This window comes from Hydra vulgaris, chromosome 14 (genome assembly GCF_038396675.1).
Source record: "Hydra vulgaris chromosome 14, alternate assembly HydraT2T_AEP".
NCBI lineage: Eukaryota > Metazoa > Cnidaria > Hydrozoa > Anthoathecata > Hydridae > Hydra > Hydra vulgaris.
This window is the reverse complement of record NC_088933.1, coordinates 19,612,072-19,632,500: the sequence shown is the minus strand read 5'-3', so window position 1 is coordinate 19,632,500 and position 20,429 is coordinate 19,612,072. Positions and strand designations below refer to the sequence as shown.

Genomic DNA, 20,429 nt, shown 5'->3' with positions numbered 1-20,429 from the left:
CATATTTCAACTATAAACATATCTATATTCTCATAAATCATTTCAATCATTTCAACTGAGCCAAAAATAATATATTAATATATTATGGTTACAAACTCTCTTACAAACTCTGAGCTATTTTTTGTAATTTTAAATCAATTATTCAAGTTAAGCTATAATTTCACAAGTGAAATCTACGCGTAAAAGAAAGCATGTCCTATTACATGAAAACTTCCAGATTGTCCCACTTGTGCATCTCCAGAGTTTAATGTAACTACTAATCTTCTTCCAGTAGGAACACTAGGCATGGAAGCAGTAAAATTTCTGTAAAATGAGATAGTAGTTGTAGGACCAACTACTACACTTGATTGATACAATAGTCCAGATGATTCATTATTAAATGAATTAATATTAGCACCGTTCCACGAAGAAAGATAAAAATCTTCTAAACCAGATAAGACGTATATGTATACACTATTCGAATCAAATCCTTGAAATACTGTATAATTAGTATCGTTATATAGTGTCCAAGGTTGTATAACAGAGTTAGTATTTACTGGAGAATTGTATGCATCATACATGCGTACTCTAGATTTCTACCAATTTCCAGATACTCCAATAACATGCATTCTAATATATTTAAGATAAACACCTTGACTAGCAACGTTTGGAGCATCTAATAATATATATTCTTTACCATAAGTTGTGTTCATAAATCTAAATGTTTCTGAGTATAATTTAATTGGTGACAATGATTGAGGTATTGATGTAGTCATTGTAATATGGGGTTGTATCCAATATGTAACGTTTTGACTAGTTTTATTGTATAACTGAATTACTTGACTAGTTGTAAATGGTAAATCTAGTGTAAAGTATCCTCCTATTGCATTAGCTGTATATGCATTACATCCTAGTAAAGAGTTTGCATAAAATGGTATTCTTAGAGGTGTAAATAAAAAATCGCAGGCTAAAGGAACATTATTATCTCCAACACTATCTGTAGAAAGAGAAAAATCTCCTATGCAAAGTGCATGATCTGCGTAAATTCTAAGAAATACATTACCTGGAACATTATGATTAGGATTTGATCCTTCTAATGCTAACCATAGTTTTCTGATAATACCAGGACCAGAAGATTGTACAAAAACTGTTGTTGCATCAATACCTGTATTTGGTGGAAAAGTCTGGGATTTTTAATCCAAGGCATGTTAAACTTGAATTTGATGTTATTCCTAATTCATTAAGATTAAGTGTTTTATTATCAACATAATTTTTTGTAGCAGCATCATGTGAGTTAGTAGGTTCTGCTACATTTATTAATTCATTAGAATTCATATATACTAGCTGCATTATTTTGTCCATCTCTCCTAATGAACAAGTTAGTAGCTTGAGATATTGTTAAACCATCTACAGCAACAGATGAAGTAGTATCGCGTCCGAATTTATCAACAGGCATTTTATATATAAAGAAAAAAAAATGTTAACTGTTTTTTTTTTAAATTACTATAGATTATTAATAATATTCTGAAAATCACATCCTTCATCTAGTTTTTTTAAAACATATAAACACAAGTGTCCATAGAATGAGGTATTTCCAAATTAAACTCTTTCACTATTATAATAAATAGGACTTTTTAAATAATTAACAATTTCAACTGGCGGTGGAAGTCAATACGAGTCAAAACTTAGTTTTTTATCTCCGTCTTTGTACCAGCAAATCCAGTGAAACCCCTGCGTACTTGAATCTCCTGTATTTAATATTCCACATTCTGTTCTTTGTGTATTTTTCGGTAATTCATCTCTTACAAATATACCTCTAAAATGTTTTATTTTTAATTTTTTTGCTGCTTCGATCAATTTAAAATTTGTTAGTGGTTCATTTGGTAAAAGTATTCCTTCAACATTGATAAGTTTCTAATTGTTATTTTCCATTTTTACTTATAAATTGTTTTTTTTTCTCAAAAAAATAATTTGACTTTTTGGGCTACCCTACCTCCCACCCCTTGGGCTCCCTTACCTATGGGCTCTGGGCTCTTTGTCCTATAAATTATTTTCTTTTAGTTTGTAGTGTCTATATGCTAATGTGTGTATACCATCTTCTAAAATAACTCTTTTATCATCTTCTGCGCTCAATGCTATTTTATTGACCTCTTCTGTGTAAATTTCATGTAAATATGATCTTATTACATTCATTTTCCTGATATGATCTCCTTTATTTAATAAACAATCTTTGTATTCTTCATGTATTATATACTTTTTAACAACATTTTTCTTTACTCCTTTACATTTTTTGTTATCTTTTCCATGTACTTTGTAAGAATACAACTTTGATCTGAGTCCTACAAATTCTTCAATTTGTGCTCCTCCAGTCTCATCTTTAAACATTCCTATTACTTTCTTATCAACACCAACTTTAAAGCCTACATTATTAATTGCTGGGTGTTTTGGGTTAAACTAACTTGTATCAAATCTGCTTACAATATCTTTAGAAATATCGGAATAAAAGTCTTCTGTTTTAATTTCGTATGCTAAAGAATCTGTATCTGTGAATAATAGTTTTGCTCGATCAGCATATTTTTTCTTTATGTAATCATAATGAAATTCATACATTAGAGTTTTGCTCAAATCTAATATACACATTCCTAAGTAAATTGGTTTAGCATATTTTAATTTTGTTCTTTTCATATGTATTGCGATTAAGTTTTCATCAAATATTGTTCTACTTTCAAAGTTCGGTTTTGATGCTAGTTTAATAGCTTCATTTCTGTCTGTTACTAATCTAATATCAACTCTGTTTTCAACATTCTCCATTGTTTTTCCAAATACTGAATTGTTCATGAGTTTAAAAAAGTCTTTTTCAAAATCATTCGTTGCTTTAGTTCTAAGGTTTGTATTTAGTTGAATGTATTCATTTAGCCATGCTCTTTCTTCAAACTTTATGCCTCTATGAATTTTTGTAATCTTTCATCCTAATCTTTCATATAGTTTTAGATTTTCATAATGTACTACACACTTTTTCTTATTATTCAAGTTGGGCACTAACTTTTCAACTTTATCAATATTTATCCTTTCAGGTGCAAGTGGATAATCGTTATGTTCATCATGTAGACATTCAGAGTAATCTAAATCTACCTCTAGTATACATGGAATTGATTTCCAGTTTTCTATTTCATTTTTGTCCATCCATTTAAAACCATGTGTTGGAAGTGGTTTACTCATTGCCCATCCATATAAATTATTAGCATCTAAATATTGGATGAATGTTGATGGTTTGCTTTGATCATACTCATCACCCATGTACTTATTATTAGAAGTTCCTAACCTATTTGATATCATACTAATTCCACCTCTTATACCTTTCTTTATCAATAGTATCATATCGTAATCACTTAGCAATTCTAATTTTATTTTTGTTTTCTTCAATGCTGCATCCCAAGCTAATCCTGGTGATGTATAATACCAAGCAGGATCTAATTTATAACAATTCATACAAACATCTCTAAAACTTTCAAAGACGTCAGCTAGTAAAAGCACATCTGAAACATTGTACAAGTCATGATAATCTCTAAATGTTTTGCAATTAAACTCATTCCATACATTTTTTGCATGTGAGTAATCATCATCACTTATACCTTCATCTTTTAATTTTGAAAAGAATGATTCTTTTGGTGGTAATTGTGTCTCATTAAATCTATTAATAGAATCAACCCGATCATATGGGTATATACCTTTTCTTAGTAACAAATCTAATTTTTTCATTGAATATAATTTTCTGATATTTTTACACTGGTCTTTTGCTAAATTCTTTGATAAAGCATCTAAACTAGAAGGCATAAATCTATAACTATCTAAGAAACGAAGTTCACGTTTAACTTCAAATTTCTTACCCTCTTTAATATACTCATCGACTTTAATTTCTCTAGAAAAGCTAATATACTTTTCTAGAGAAATTAGAGTCGATGAGTATATTAAAGAGGGTAAGAAATACTTTTTCATTGTTTGGTATACAACTCAATTTTCCTCCTGATAATTTCTTTATAAATAAGTGAGAATCATAACCAGATAAATTGTGAAATAGTACTGGAGAGAATTTTGGAATTTTATAATTTAAATTACAATTTTGATGAGCAGCACCTCTATATTTTCCAGTAATATGACAATGGTCACGTACTTTATCTTTTCTAAGTTTTTCTAAACAAATGTGACATTCTGTTGCTGCATTAAAACCATGCTTGTTTTCATGAGTAAATATCATCTTTTTTGGAAATTTAATCATATCACAAATTTCTATGATATCTTCTTGTAAACTATCAACAAATTTTTGTGCAACATTATCTGTTTCACTACTTGCAGTAAATGTGACTGGACTGCTTTGATAAAAACTTTCATCAAAACATTTAATATAATAACAGAATGAACTTGGAATAAGTTTCTGATATTGTTTAGTATAAGATTCATTCAGATTTGGTTCACAAGTGTCAATTTGTTTGATAAAACTTTTAAAGTCTGCATTTACTACAAACAGAACTCTCATTGATTTATTGTGATTAGTAAATTGCATTGTTGAATTGGGTGGTGGAAGTTCGATACGCACTGAATCATGCAATTCATAATACTTTTTATGATTAGATAATGATTCTTCAGAATTAAACCCTAATAAACAATTTCTACAATAATACACTTTACTATTTTGTCTAGATGTTTGTTATGAAAGTAATCTGCTTAAATTTTTTATTAAACAGTAATGACTCGTTTTGCCATTTGAGATTAATAGTAAATCTATTAAATGTTTGCGATCATTATTCTTTGATACGTGCAAAATATGAACTTCTGAATTTTCATAACCATTTTAGTGGTACGTCACAAGAGCATTAAATCCAACAGATAATAATCCTCAAAGAGTAGATAAAGAGCTTAAAGATCAAGCTAAAAAAATAAACTGGGATAAAATAGAATTTCCAGTACCATTATATCAAATTACACAATTTGAGAAGAACAATCAAGATATCAGTGTCAATGTATATACATTGACAATTTTCAATTGTCAATGTATATACATTGAGGATTATTATCTGTTGGATTTAATGCTCTTGTGACGTACCACTAAAAACATTGATTATCTTCATTCTTTATATTAATTATTGCTTTTTTAGTTGCTAAATTTTTATCAAGGGGAATATATGATTTAGCTTTAATAGGATAATACTCAATAATATTTACATCCATCTTTTCAACAGAAACAAATCTCCAACCTGATCCTGCCTGTTGATATAATGATAATGATTCTAAAATTTTCTGCTTTGATATTTCATAAAACTCATCTAAGTCTGTTGATTCTAATACAACTTGATTAATCGTTCTAAATGAAGCAGACGTAATTATAGTTTCTCCTGTTTTAATATCAGTACGTTCCATTTCACAATAGAGAACTATATAAACCTTTGAATTTCTATTTTCTTTTATTACTTTAATAGCACTATTTTTAGCAGCATTTATGAAGGATAAAGCATCGTAACTTTCTATCCCTTTAACTGTAAATTGTTTTGTCACATTTTTAACAGATGATTTCTTTAATTTAAATTGTATTGGGCTTTTGTAAAACTTATTAAACAACTCTACTACTTTAGATTTGAATGCTTCAATCTTTTCATTAGCTGTTTTTTTAATTTTATCAGGGACAAAAGACATAATCCAATTTGCAATAGAATTATTATTTGATTCTTTTCGAGATATTGATCTATTAGTTGCAATAAAAGGTGTAGGAATTAAAATTGAAGATGATATATCTGGAATAGGATCATCGAGTATATTTCTCTGTTCGACTGATGTAGATTGCGTTTGTGTGTGCTCAACAGGTGTGTGCACTAACGCTCTTATGAGATCATCTTTTCTCATTCTGGAATAATTTTTTTTAATAATTAGATTTGTTTTAATTCTGCGACTTTTTTATTTTCCATTTTTATATAGCAAGATATTTTTTTTAATTTTCATTTTCTTTAAATGATTTTTCAAAATAAAATATCTTGTCAATATTTCATATGTAAAGCTTCATATGAAATTTAAATACATCCCCATCCTCATATTCTACAATAATAAGTAATATTTCGATATTTTGGAATCTCTTGCTCTTTTGTAATTGTCAATGATCTATATATAAAAGGTGAAGAGGTTAAAATTTCTGAAGATATCTAAAATTCTGAAGATTCTAAAATTTCTGGAACAGTCTCATCTAGTAAATACTCAGCATCCATTTTTATATATGTAAGATAATAGTTCAATTGCATTTGGATTTTTAGATAACCATTTCCATTTTACTTTATCTAAATCATCTTTTAATATTTCGATCGCATTTGGATTTGAAGATAAACAATACCAATCTACTTTATCTAATTTTTTTTTTAATATTTCAATCGCATTTGGATTTCTAGATAACATTGACCAATCTGCTATCCGTTTCCATTTTACTTTATCTAAATTATTTTTTAATATTTCAATTGCATTTGGATTTGAAGATAATTGCAGCCATTTTACTTTATCTAAATTGTTTTTTTAATATTTCAATCGCATTTGGATTTGCAGATAATTGCCACCAATCTACTACTTTATCTAAATTATCTTTTAATAATTCGATCGCATTTGGATTTTCAAATAAATTATTACATCCCATTTTTTATATATCAAGATTTTTTTTTAATTTTTCGGGATTTAATTTTTCAGAATTTAATACTTTAATCTTATATCCATTATCAATCTTCCCATCACGCAATTCAAGATATCTATATCCATGCCCAGTTCCACGCATAGCGCTATATAAGGATTTATATACTGTTTCTTCTCCTGTTTCTATGTTTGTTAATTTAATAGTGACTGGTTTTTTCTTAATTGTTCTTAATCTTTCATATTTTGGATCTATTTCTTTTTTCTCTTCTTTTACTGGATGTATTCCGGGTCTTTCAAATGCCCAGATAGCACATAGACGTTGGCTTAAGGTCGGATCAACGTCGAAAAATTCGTTGGCCGATAGTCGGCAACCGACATCGAGCCAACGTGGATTTGATAGTCGGCGCGACATCGCAACCAACCGTTGGGCTAACATTGGCCCAACGTCGGATTTCGACGTTAGGCGAACGTCGCATGCTGACGTTGGTCCAACGTATAACTCAAATAATATTAGTTTAACTTGTTTGCAAAAACTTTGATTTTGATTCAAAAAGTGTGCTCATCTTTTCAATCAAAAAGAAAGCTTTTGCAATCGAATTAAAACTATTTATTTGACTTAAGTGTACCTTTTTTCAACTAAAGGCTAACTATTTCTTTAAATAAAGCGTAACTATTTTTTTGTAATGTTGAACAAAATGTAATGTCCAAATAAGTTTGAATAAAATTTGACGCTGATGAACGAAAATAAAACATTGATTAATGAACCAATTTAAATTACACAAATACTTAGAGAAAATCAATATTTGTTGTAATAAACAATATAATTATGTCAAAATATTTGTACACATGTTCTAACAAAATAATGTTCTTCTCGACTGCTAAGCATCTTTACGAATCTTGCACCTTTACTTCTCTTGAGACTAACAACAACGTTCGAATGCTCCTCGTTATAAAATTTGGTAGAAATCTTTGAATTTGCATCTTTCGTTTGATGAGCTTTAGGCGTTGCCATAACTATTGCTGAAATTATAGGTATTCATATATTTTTGTGTTTATATATATTTTTACCAAACACTTATCAGTTTTTATTTTTTTACACAAAGTTTCGTCAATAAAGACTGTTCAGAAATCTGGAGGGGGAGGAGAGTATGTATGTATGTATGTATGTATGTATGTATATATATATATATATATATATATATATATATATATATATATATATGTATATATATATATATATATATATATATATATATATATATATATATATATATATATGTATATATATATACATATATGTATATACATATATATACATATATGTATATAAATATATATATAAATATATATATACATATATGTATATACATACATATATATACATATATGTATATACATATATATTTACATATATGTATATATATATATATATATATATATATATATATATATATACATACATATATATCTGGAGGGGGAGGAGAGTATGTATATATGTATATATATATACATATATATATATATATATATATATATATATATATATATATATATGTATATATATATATATATATATATATATATATATACATATATGTATATACATATATATTTACATATATGTATATACATATATATATATATATATATATATATATATATATATATATATATATAAATATATATATATATATATATATGTGTGTGTGTGTGTGTGTGTATACATATATGTATATATATATATATGTATATACATATATGTATATATATATACATATATATAGACACACACACACATTAAATATAAAATATATATTTAAGCAATAAAATAGTTAATAACAAACATATGTTAAATATAAGCACAATATACAAATAAAATGTCCATAAATAAAAACATCAAATATTTTTTTTGATATATTACCTGCAAAAACATGGCAACAAAATAAATTTTTTTAAAATAATTACTACATTTGTTGATATTTCGCTTTCATTTTTTAATACCACATCTAAACAAAACATTATTGAAAACTATTAAAATAGTATCAGTATTTTACTGCAAAAACTAGAAGTAATATGCTTCAAAATTCTCATATACAAATAATATATGAATTCCAATCACCATTACCATATCCCTCTTTAACAGCTGTTAAAGAGGGATATGGTAACAAATGACGAATTACAAAACAAATGCTTCACTAGACATAACTGAAAAAAAAAATTTAAACTACAGTTTCATTCAGTAAATAATGACACGTGTTAGTAAATAAGAATGAAGCAATGAAAAATCAAAACATACGAAAGAAACATACTATACAGAGACAAGAAGTTATATAATATATTATAATTTTAAAAAAAGTAAAAAAATGGTAAGCACGGAAAGTACGGCCCTAGTAACAAAAGAAGTGCTTCAACAGCTACCAAAGAAATTTTAAAATTAACACACCACTCAGCTAAAGATGTGATAATACCTTTTTCATCAGGATTGCTTATAGGTGCAATTATCATCCAGATCACTTTCATTTTCACTCTTCTTCTGTTTGTTGCATAGGAAGCAGCCTTCTAAACAATTATCAGTTAAATTATAACGTATAATATTAGTAGCATAATATTATTAATCATTGTTACTACAAAAAAACAAATTTTTAAAAAGATTTAACTTGAGTACTTTAAAAATTAGAAGAGCAAAGGTGATTTGATTTAATTTTATAAAATAAGTAAAAATATGGATAAAGTTAAATGGAATCATCCTCCTAAAATAATTAAATATGCAATAACAAAAGGTCATACTCAGAAAATGCAAAAGCAATTCACACATTCTACCGCATTCTACCAGATTTAACTTCTACACAAACAGAACAGTGAACAATTGGAATAATTAAACAGGAGAGATAATCAACTCTGATAATGTGAATGTCTTCAAAAACAAGTTTGATTGTTTCAAAAACAAACAAACTTGTTTTTGAAGAAAGAAAATAAAAATAAATAATGAAAAAATGAAAAATAAAAAATAAGCACTTTTCCAAAAGCCGTCAAAGTTTAACATCTACAGATGTTAGATTCACCACATTGTATGTGTACAGCAAAAAAAAATTATCTTTATTTTTATTGTTATTATTATAACATTCTAGCATTTTACATCTTTACCAGTTTTACATCTTATTATAAATATATAAATACAGTAAATTACTTAAAGTTTTTAAGAACATTAAGAAATTTACTATCAATATTGATTAGCCCAAATATTGATTCATCAATTCAATTCAATTTTAATTAAGAAATATATATCTTTTGAATAAAATAAAAACGTAAGAGCATAAAATGAAGTCTTAATTAGCGATTCCACGGCTTAACAAAAAACATTTGACGTTTGACAAAAAACACGTAATTTTCATAAACTTTGCTCTCTTATATCTTTTTGTATGGTTAAGCCAGCGTCTTGAGGTTTTTTGCATCAGTGTTACTCAATCTCTTTCTAACCATATATAGAAAGTACTAAGCTTTGTATGGCTTCATTTATATACTACCCATATCTTGAGACCACTTTTCATAAAAAAACTTGCCGTGGGAACGTTTTTTTAAAATGAAGCTTTTGAAGGTAAGGATTCCTTAGAACTTAAACACATCTAATTCTTATGTAACTTTCCATATTTATTAAGAAAAGGACGAGAAATCTAATGGAATCTGGACGTTTTTTAACATTTATACAAAAAATTTTAGTTCTCAGCGTTTTAAAACTTCAAGGTTGATTTATATAGAAAAAAAAGTGTTTTTGAAAAACGTCCAGGTGGAAATTGCAAGTTTAGCCTTTCCTCTATTTAAAACAAGTCTTTATTTAAGTTTACCTAAAGAATTGGTACTAAGGATTTGCATATATAAATTATGTGTATATATATGCTTTTCTTCGCGTATTTAATGACGTTATATGTTTTGATTTTTGCGTTTGTTTTGGTTAAATAATGAAAATTATATTGAAAGTGAAAGTATAATTCTTAAAATTTTAATCAAATGAAAATAAATCTTTTACTTTTTCCCAGGTAAAAGGTCTGCATTCTTCAAGAAAGTTAAAATCTTGATTTTTACTATTTTAACTACAGGTTGCTCTTATTTAAACTGCTTTTTTCAAAACAAAAACCTAAAAATAGTATTCAACAGAAGCTTACGAAAATGGAGTTGTGTAAGAAATTCTTTATTTCTTTTTATATTTGCCTCTATTTGTTTTTTGATTAAATACTATGAAATCTTGTAATAATTATTTTAATTCCTTTTTTTTAGGTGTTGACATTAACAGTAGTCTCACCAAAATGGTTGCTCCATCTATAAGTCAAGAAAGTAAGTCAAAATTATAAATTAGGAATACTGTAGCACAACTTTTTTTCATTTTAATAATTCTATTTATTGAAACCAAAGTAATCCACCCCTTATTTTTCTTTATGTCACTTAAATTAAGTTTACTTTTAATTTTAGTCTCTGACACTGTTTTGGATTATCTAAATATTAATGGAGGCATTGTATCCCTCAAAAATCCAGATTTGGTTTAAGATAAATTTAACTTGACATGGCCGAATCTTTCAGTATTTTATACATCCTTGTTTAAATACCCTATATCTAGAGTTATGCTGATCAAGTGCCTTCAAAAGTCAAAAGATTTCATTGCAAAATTAAATCGTGCCAAAAATTTTGATTTAACAAAGTATTTTTTAAGTTCTGCTTTATCTTTTATTGGTGCTTTTCCGGATGTTGTTGGTTTGTCACCTTCTGATGCTTGTTCTACCCCAACTTCTATCCACAATAGTGAAATTGTTCCAAATCAAATTACTGTTTTTGTATCTTCTGATTTAAACTTGCAAATTGCTAATGATGATTTTTTGTGTTCTGTTACCCCAAACTCTGTTGTATACACCTCTTTAGGAAATGATTCTGAAAATTTTCTTCTTGATGCACAAGTTAATGAAGTGAATCTGCCAGTTTTCCAGTTTGGATAAAAAACTACCTATATTATCAGATGATTTGACCTATCAAATAAAAAAATACAAACAGAGAGTTAATCATCTTAAATTACAAAATAGACAAATTAATAAAAGATGTAATGAATACAAAAGCAAATATCAAGCAATCTTGTCAAAATATAATGTCAGAAATGTCAATAAAAGAGAAGTTAGAAAGGATTGTAGGATTAACCAATTGTTGCAAAAAAATTTTAGATTAGAAAAAGAAATTGATTTGGCTAGAAAACGTTCACAATCAGATCGACAAAAGGCATGGTATTTTAAGAAAAAAATTGAAAACACTGTTTCGAAAACATCTGATGAAACGAATGATTCAATCTTAATGGAGAGTTTAAATTACTTTGAAAATCTTTCAGAAGAGCTGAAGGAAAGAGTTGACTTTTTTGAAAAAAATGTAATTGATGTTTTTGAAGGAGGTAGATATAATGATGAAATTTGTTCAGTATATTATGACCTTTTAAGTAAAAATGTTTCTGTTAACAATGTTGAATCTGTTATCAGAACTGTACTACAAAAAATGGCTGGAATTTCATGTGGCACACTTCCAAAAAAATCTTTGGCTGCTGAATTTTTTAGTGAAATGAACCTTTTATCAAAAGCTCAGGTTAGAGAGGCTATATTGAATAGTACACACAATGTTCTTCATACAGATGGCACAAAGTATAATTTTAGAGAGATTGGTAGTTTTCAAGTCACAACGTCATCTGGAAGCTACACGTTTGGGATAGAAGATATGTTTTCAGGCGAGGCACAATCTTATTTTGGAGAGCTAAAAAATTTACTCACTGATATGTCTCAAATATTTTCTCCTGAAAAGAAAAACTATGAGGATGATCTTTGGAAGCTTATTTTTTCGTTCAAATCTTTGATGACAGATCGCACCATAGTTAATTCAAGTTTTTTTAACCAATTTAAACATTGGAGAGAAGCAATTTTGCCTTTTGTTGTTGAAAACTATGATCGACTTCCTTTAAATGAAAAATTAAAAATTTCGATCAACGGAATGGGAAAGCTGATGAATGGAGGGCATTTTTGCGTAAAAAGTTTTCAAAAAAATTTTATGGTTTCATTTCTGCATCATCGGTTTAACAATATATTTTTACTTGGTGGAGCAACGTATTTTCATAAAGATCATCTTAAAGAATTTGTTTTTAATCTTAATGGTTCAAATTTCCTTCATGAATCAATTAGGCATGATATTGACAACATAATTTTTCATGCTTCAACCAGAGCTCTGGGAATTTTTAATAAACTGATATCAGGACCTCTTTTTCGTATTATTGAAGAAGAAGGTCATATTTTTTCTTTGAATACCGTTTGGTCGCAAATGTTTAATTATTTTGTTTGTTGTTCTTCTGATGCATCAATAATGTTAAGTGGTTCTACATTTTTTGATGTCAAATATCTTACTAAGGATGAATTGTTTGATTGTTTGTTTTCTAACTGTAATGACCCACTTTTGGATGCCTTAACCCAAGAATGTCTTGAAGTTATATGTTGTTCGTGTTCGGTTATGATCTAGAGTCAGTTAAGAGACCAATTGCCTGGAGGGAAATATCACAATCCAGATGTTGATGTCCTTGAGGAAACTCAAAACTGTCCGCGTACTAACGTTGTGTCTGAACGTGACTTTGCTTCTTATGACCGCAGGTTAAAAATGAAACCTAACATGACAACAGTAGCTGCAGCTGGTGTCATCATGTTTAACAATAACAAAACAGCTGATTGGATATATGGGAAATCCCAGGAAGAATTGGCAAGGCTAGTTTTACTAGCAAGGCAAAATAGAAAAGGATATATCAGAAAGTAAAGAGAAAAAAAAGCAAATATATTGCAGTACAAAATCGATGAGATGGACAAGCGCAACTTAGAAAAGGAAATAAAGGAACAAAAGGCAAGCAAAGAAAAAGAGTTTTTGACTACAGAAATTGGGAAGGATGGTGGTTTAATTTTGTGTAAAGAGGATTTGGAGCAAATCTTAGGTACTGAAAATGAAATTGTAATGAAGTTGCAAAGACAAATTAGATTTCGAAAAAAAGTACTACAGCAAAAATTTCCAGAAAAGTGGCTACAGTTAGGAGAAAAGGTAAAAAGTGAAAATTACAAAAAATTTGGTATAGAGGCATTAAAAACAAACCTGCTATCAATTTTTAAGTTTTTAAAAGATGCTCCAGAACAACGAGCAAATACAATAAAATGTTCAGTCATCAGACAGAATAATGAAAGACAAGAAATGTTGTTAACATTAAAACAAAAGGTCAGATTAGTGGGTGACACTAGATTATTAATGGAAACTAGAAAAAAAATTAGAGCAGGCGCATCAAAGGGAGGGGTTCCAAAGTTTTTAGGAAAAAGAATTAAACATAAAATGGTAGATGAAGGTGGTAAGGATGTATGGTATTCAGGGCTTGTAGTAAGTGCTTTAGATGACAATGAACTTGATGATGAATGCGAGTTTGAGATACTATATGACGGATTTGAGGATAAATATTGAGGATAGATATTGAGTTAGTCAAAGAGTGGAGGATAAAATGTGTTGTGATAGAGGGAAAGGCTGATGGTTATGTGGAGGGCGAAGTTCGAAAAAAACAAAAATGTTGTTAATATTGTTTTTGACAATGTCAATTCAACTTCAATTTATTGCATTTATGTTTGTTATTATTATTATTCAATTTAATGTCTTTATGTTTGTAATTTGTTTGGTCATCTGGAGCGGTGTTTGCGCACCCACAATTCTTTATATGTATATTTGATTTCTGTTGGACCTCTGCAGCCATGGCAAAATACTGGTAAGTCATGCTTTCTATTTTTGCGCTGCTGTACCGTTAATATATATATCCTTTTGTTTAGGTATTTGTCATTATGTGTATATTTTTGTAGGTGCATCTACAAGCCATTATATGAATACCTGTCTTCTGTTCACCTCTGCAGCGGTGTTGATCTACCGATACGTAATTATTTGTATGTTTGTGTTTACGCACCCGTAAGTCATTATATGTATGTACCTGTCAGTCATTGTGTGTATGTTTGTGCTCTGTTGGACCTCTGGAGCGGTGTTGACTCACCCTTAAGTCACTATATGTACGTTTTTGTTTATGTACCGGTTAGTCATTATGTGTATGTTTGTGTTCTGTTGGACCTCTGGAGCGGTGTTGACGCACCCGTAAGTCACTATATGTATGTTTGTGTTTATGTACCCGTCAGTCATTATGTGTATGTTTGTGTTCTGTTGGACCTCTGGAGCGGTGTTGACGCACCCGTAAGTCACTATATGTATGTTTTTGTTTATGTACCGGTTAGTCATTATGTGTATGTTTGTGTTCTGTTGGACCTCTGGAGCGGTGTTGACCCACCCGTAAGTCACAATATGTATGTTTGTGTTTATGTACCCGTCAGTCATTATGTGTATATTTGTGTTCTGTTGGACCTCTGGAGCGGTGTTGACGCACCCGTAAGTCACTATATGTATGTTTGTGTTTATGTACCGGTTAGTCATTATGTGTATGTTTGTGTTCTGTTGGACCTCTGGAGCGGTGTTGACGCACTCGTAAGTCACTATATGTATGTTTGTGTTTATGTACCCGTCAGTCATTATGATGTATGTTGTTGTGATGTTATTGTTGTGATGTTTTGTGTTGATAGACAACTTGGCTTACCTTCTCGATGGTGTCTATTGTTAAAAATGATTATTAGTTTGTTTCGTTACTGAAACTTACTATTTCTAATCATTCACTAAAAGCCAAGAAATAAGTTTTAGAATAAAAACATTTTTTTATGTTATTTTCATTTTTTTTATCTTAGGCATTTTCATAGGTTCACATAAACAATCTTAAAGAGTAAGTTTCTTATTTTATACTTATTTAGTTTTAAATGTTTTTAATTTATATATTTTTAAAATAAATTAACAAAATATTTTTAACACGTTATTGTGTACCTGTGTTTCTAATAATAATATTTTTACATTTTTAGATATAATTTCTACTGTTATACCTGCCTATTGCAGTTGTAAGTACTCCAAATTTCAGAAAGTTCGTTTGCTGTAAGTTATTTTCATTGAAAATTAAAATTTAACTTTATTGAAGAATCTTCCGTCTGTTAAATAGGTTATTCTGAATAATTTTGACAGATTTCGATGCCCTTTTGCAGTAATTTACTGACCGGTCTGTAAATTATACAATAATTTCAAAATGATGCATGTTTGGATTCCATGATTCCTTTATGCATATTTGTATGGTGTAATTATAATATAACCCCAAATTTTATTTTCCAAAACTAAGTAAATAAGTGAAAACCATCAGTCTGTAAAATAGATGATTCTGATTAATCTCGTCAGATGAATAAAAATGGGACCATTATGAAAAACTTCAAGTCAAATTTAATAACGGTTGAAAAATATCAAATTTATTCAAAGTTATATGCCCAAAATATATGCCGAGTTGGTTTGTGCAGCCTATTTGCAGTAATTTACTGACCGGTCTGTAAATTATACAATAATTTCAAAATGATGTTCTATTTGGATTCCATGGTTCCTTTATGCATATTTGTATGGTGTTATTATAATATAACCCCAAATTTTATTTTCTAAAACTAAGTAAATAAGTGAAAACCCTCAGTCTGTAAAATAGATGATTCTGATTAATCTCGTCAGATGAATAAAAATGGGACCATTATGAAAAACTTCAAGTCAAATTTAATAACGGTTGAAAAATATCAAATTTATTCAAAGTTATATGCCCAAAATATATGCCGAGTTGGTTTGTGCAGCCTATTTGCAGTAATTTACTGACCGGTCTGTAAATTATACAATAATTTCAAAATGATGTTCTATTTGGATTCCATGGTTCCTTTATGCATATTTGTATGGTGTTATTATAATATAACCCCAAATTTTATTTTCTAAAACTAAGTAAATAAGTGAAAACCCTCAGTCTGTAAAATAGATGATTCTGGTAAATCTCCTCAGTTGAACAGAAAAATTTTGGGGTATTTTATTTTCTTATACTTGTTGGATCACTATGGAAAACTTAAAGTCAAATGTAATAATGGTTTAAAAGTTATTCCAAAGTCAATATGACACCAAAACTAAGTAAATAAGTTAAAACCCACAGTCTGTAAAATAGACAAATCTGGACAATCCTGACTGAATTAAATAAAAATATTTTGGTATTTTATTTTCTTATAGTTGGTGAATCAATATGGAAAATTTCAAGTCAAATGTAATAACCGTTCAAGAGTTATTCAAGAATCAATATGACACCAAAACTAAGTAAATAAGTAAAAACCCTCAGTCTGTAAAATAGACAGTTCTGGGCAATCCTGACAGAATTAAAAAAAAATTTTTTTGTATTTTATTTTTTTATAGTTGTTGAATCAATATGGAAAATTTCAAGTCAAATGTAATAACGGTTCAAAAGTAATTCAAAAGTCAATATGATCCAAAAATACTCTCTTTTTTGGTGCCATATCACTGCAAATTTTCCATACTTAAGCCCTATACCTTTCGTCAAAAAATCATCAATTTTTGCACTACAAAAAATTCAATAACTTTGGATCCGCTTAACTTCATAGGTCGAATGACCCCTCATTTTTTAAGTCAGGTCAAGCTCTACACAATGATATAAATTATATATGCTTTTTTGAATTATAAAAAAATCGCCTGGAATGGCTATCTTAATGCATGATATGGTAGCCTAATAGAAGCCTTTTTGCACAATTTTGTAGATTCTCCTGCAATCAGTGCTGCTCTGAGGAGAATTTGGTGAAGCAGCACAAACTTCGTTCAGGCCATGATAATAAATGGGGTACTCAAATTCTTGATATAAAATTAAAAAATTCTACTATCTTTAATGTAATATAGACAAGTTTATTTACAAATTATGTAGCTACATAATTAGTAAACTACTAGTTTAAAGTTAAATAAATACAAAAATGAAAATAAATACCTGTATCTCTCTAGCCAACTGGATTCTAACAAAGGGGATTTTTTTTCACCACCACTTCTTCGCGTGATTCAATCTTTTTTGATTCTTTCAATACCACTTCTTCTCGTGGTTCAACCTTTCTGAGTTCTTTAACGACTACTTTTTCTCGTGATTCAGTCTTTATTGATTCTTTTAATACCATTTTTCTCGTGATTCAACCTTTCCGAGTTCTATAACGACCACTTCTTCTCGTGATTTAATCTGTTTGTTTTAGAATAATTTCTTTACAACTTCTTTGCATAACCCACAGCTAACTAAAAACGGGATTTTATTAAGAATGGCCGAAATTTTTTTCAGCACTAAAACCTGTAACACACTGAACGTATTCAAAAAAGGAAAAATTCAGTCGTATTCCGACGTTGGCCCGACTTTGGTTCTACGTTATCACTTGAGTGATAAAATAAACCAACACTTCTGACGTTGTGCCAACGTTGGCCCAATGTATGTGTGCTAGCTGGGTGGTCTTTTCTCGTCAGCTGCTTCTGTTGCTTTTGACATGATTGATTCTTTATTTATTAACCCATTATCTACAGCAATCATTAGCAATGCGACATAATTTTTAGATGTTAGTGAAATGTTATTTTCTTTTAACAACTTCTGCAAGTTTTCTCTTGTATAATACATTTTTATTATATAAAGAAAAATTTTTTATTTATTTTCAAAAAAATTTAATTTACAAAAATTTAATTTACAAAAATTTAATAAACAAAATTCAATTTATTCCCGTCTGATTTTAATTCTATCATTCTATCAGATATTACAACAGCATATACCATAGTACTTGCTGGATTAAATGTTGCTCTAATTTTTGCATCTATTTTTGATGATTTTAATCTTTCTGATTGATTGCTAATATTAAAAACAAAAAGTGGGTATAAATCTTTATAGTCAGAAGGATTTATATTGCTTTGTGTGATCAATTCATTTGTCATATAAAATTTTTCATTAAACACAGCTGTATCTCTATAAACTCTTGAAATTTGCTGATTTGGGAATGACAAATTATAATCAACAGCAGGATTTCTGTCTTGATTATTAAGCAAAATGTACATATTTTTCAAGTCGCAATGATCAAATATTGAAGGATTAGCATTTTGGTCTAACTTTTTATTTGTTTCAAATCCAACAATAATGTATCTTGGATTTTCAGGAGATGACTTTAAGCTCAATCCCCAAGAAAATGAAGTAGCTTGTGGAACAGTTATACTATCACACTGACGCTGATGAAAACATACTGGAAGTAGTAGATCTTTTGTTCCGATTTGATTATAAAGTGTAAACCTTTCTGTATCTGCTGGTATCACGTTCGGCATAAACAATGATATTTTATTAAGATTAACTTTTCCTGCAGCTACACCAGCAAGCTTAAAAATTGCGTCATCATCACTTACAAGTCTTACAAGAGTTATTGTATGTTTAAGCCCATAAATAACTTTGTCGTAATCATCACAGAATCCAAAAATGTGTCTTAAAGGTACGTAAAATGAAAATGTTCCTTTTGTAGTTGGTTTCTGAATTATGTATAATTGTCTTAATGCAAATCCTGAGTTATCAGCAAGTACTGCTGTTGTTGTACTATCTTTATACCACAATTGATTTAATCCTTGCACTAATTGAAAGTCATTTAGGTATTTAAGCATTCCTAACATTGTAGTTGCTTGACCTGGACTAAAAATAGTTTCTATAATTTGGTTTGATAATTTGTACGATATTTCACTGAATAAATGCATAATACCATTATTTGTAAGCGTCACTGCATCTGCATTAGCATAAGCTGTTCCATCAGCTTCAAAAAGTTATCCTTCAAATAAGAGATAAGCCTCAGATGGAAGTACGAACAAATCTTGTTGCTCAATGTTGGTTCTTATTTCTCCACCATTTAGATTTGTACCATTAATTGGTTCATACTCATGGTATTCAAATCTTTCAATTCCATTATCTATAATTGGCTCTTCTGTAAATTTTAATACTTCGGAAGTTGTCATTTTATTTTTTTATATACAATATAAAAAATTTTTTTTGATTGACAATTCTTAAAAAATATATAAAAAATTTAGCAAGTCTACTACGCAAGTCGAAGGCCGTGTCCTTTTTTAACTAGATCTTCTATTCTTATAGCATTTTCATTTAAGATTTTTTTTACTTATCTTATTGCAGACCCCATCAATATTTTATTTATATTTGTTGTTACCTCATCTGCATTATTTTTTTTGTATTCATTATTAATCAGATTATTAGATCTAACCAAATTTAAAAGTATTTCTTTACTTTTTTCACTAACAACAGGTTGTGAAACTATTTTTGAAGATGCTTTATCAATTATTTGTTTTCCTTTTTCAACTGCTGCGTTTCTAGCAGCTTCTATCGCTGATGTTGAAAGTTCTTTTCCTGCTGATTTAGCAGCAGTTGCATCTTCTTCAACACAACTGATGATGCTCTTGTTACATTAGACGCTTTTATTCGTTTAAATAAATCGAATATACCACTTCCTCCAATTGCGTGTTTCTTTATATATCTCTTATTATTAACAATTAGCATTTTTATGTACTATATATATTTTTTTATATACACTGATATATAATTTTGTATTGCTTTATACTCTTCACGATCTATTATACCTTTATCTAATAATGTATCACAAATTGCAACAGCTTCATTTCCTGCTCCAGTGTTACCTGCTCCCAATGCACCTTTACCTAATTCAAGCATTTCAGTTAGTGCGTTAGGGTCACTAGAAAGAATTACAGTTTGCATTATTGTTCTTCCTCCAATTCCATTTCCTTTTGATTTACGCTTCTTATTT

General features: G+C 28.7%; 2 protein-coding genes across 3 annotated transcripts; one reads left to right on the top strand and one right to left on the bottom strand.

The window, feature by feature from the left end:
• Nucleotides 1–7,441: 7,441 nt before the first annotated feature.
• Nucleotides 7,442–19,356, bottom strand: LOC136090438 (uncharacterized). Its single transcript, XM_065817083.1, has 4 exons — nt 17,588–19,356; nt 9,108–9,198; nt 8,561–8,645; nt 7,442–7,659 (listed from the first exon to the last, which is right to left on the bottom strand). Exon 1 carries the CDS (start codon nt 19,354–19,356, stop codon nt 18,325–18,327), a length of 1,032 nt encoding a protein of 343 aa, XP_065673155.1. The 3' UTR covers nt 7,442–7,659; nt 8,561–8,645; nt 9,108–9,198; nt 17,588–18,324.
• LOC136090437 (uncharacterized) lies at nt 10,328–13,554 on the top strand. Of its 2 annotated transcripts, XR_010643422.1 has the most exons (3): nt 10,328–10,813; nt 10,912–10,968; nt 11,104–11,242. XR_010643422.1 is itself a non-coding variant. In XM_065817082.1 (2 exons), exon 2 carries the CDS (start codon nt 11,968–11,970, stop codon nt 13,165–13,167), a length of 1,200 nt encoding a protein of 399 aa, XP_065673154.1. In that variant the 5' UTR covers nt 10,338–10,813; nt 10,912–11,967; the 3' UTR covers nt 13,168–13,554. The 2 variants fall into 2 exon arrangements, 1 of the variants encoding a protein (XP_065673154.1); XM_065817082.1 differs by having other exon boundaries at nt 10,338–10,813; nt 10,912–13,554.
• Nucleotides 19,357–20,429: the final 1,073 nt, after the last annotated feature.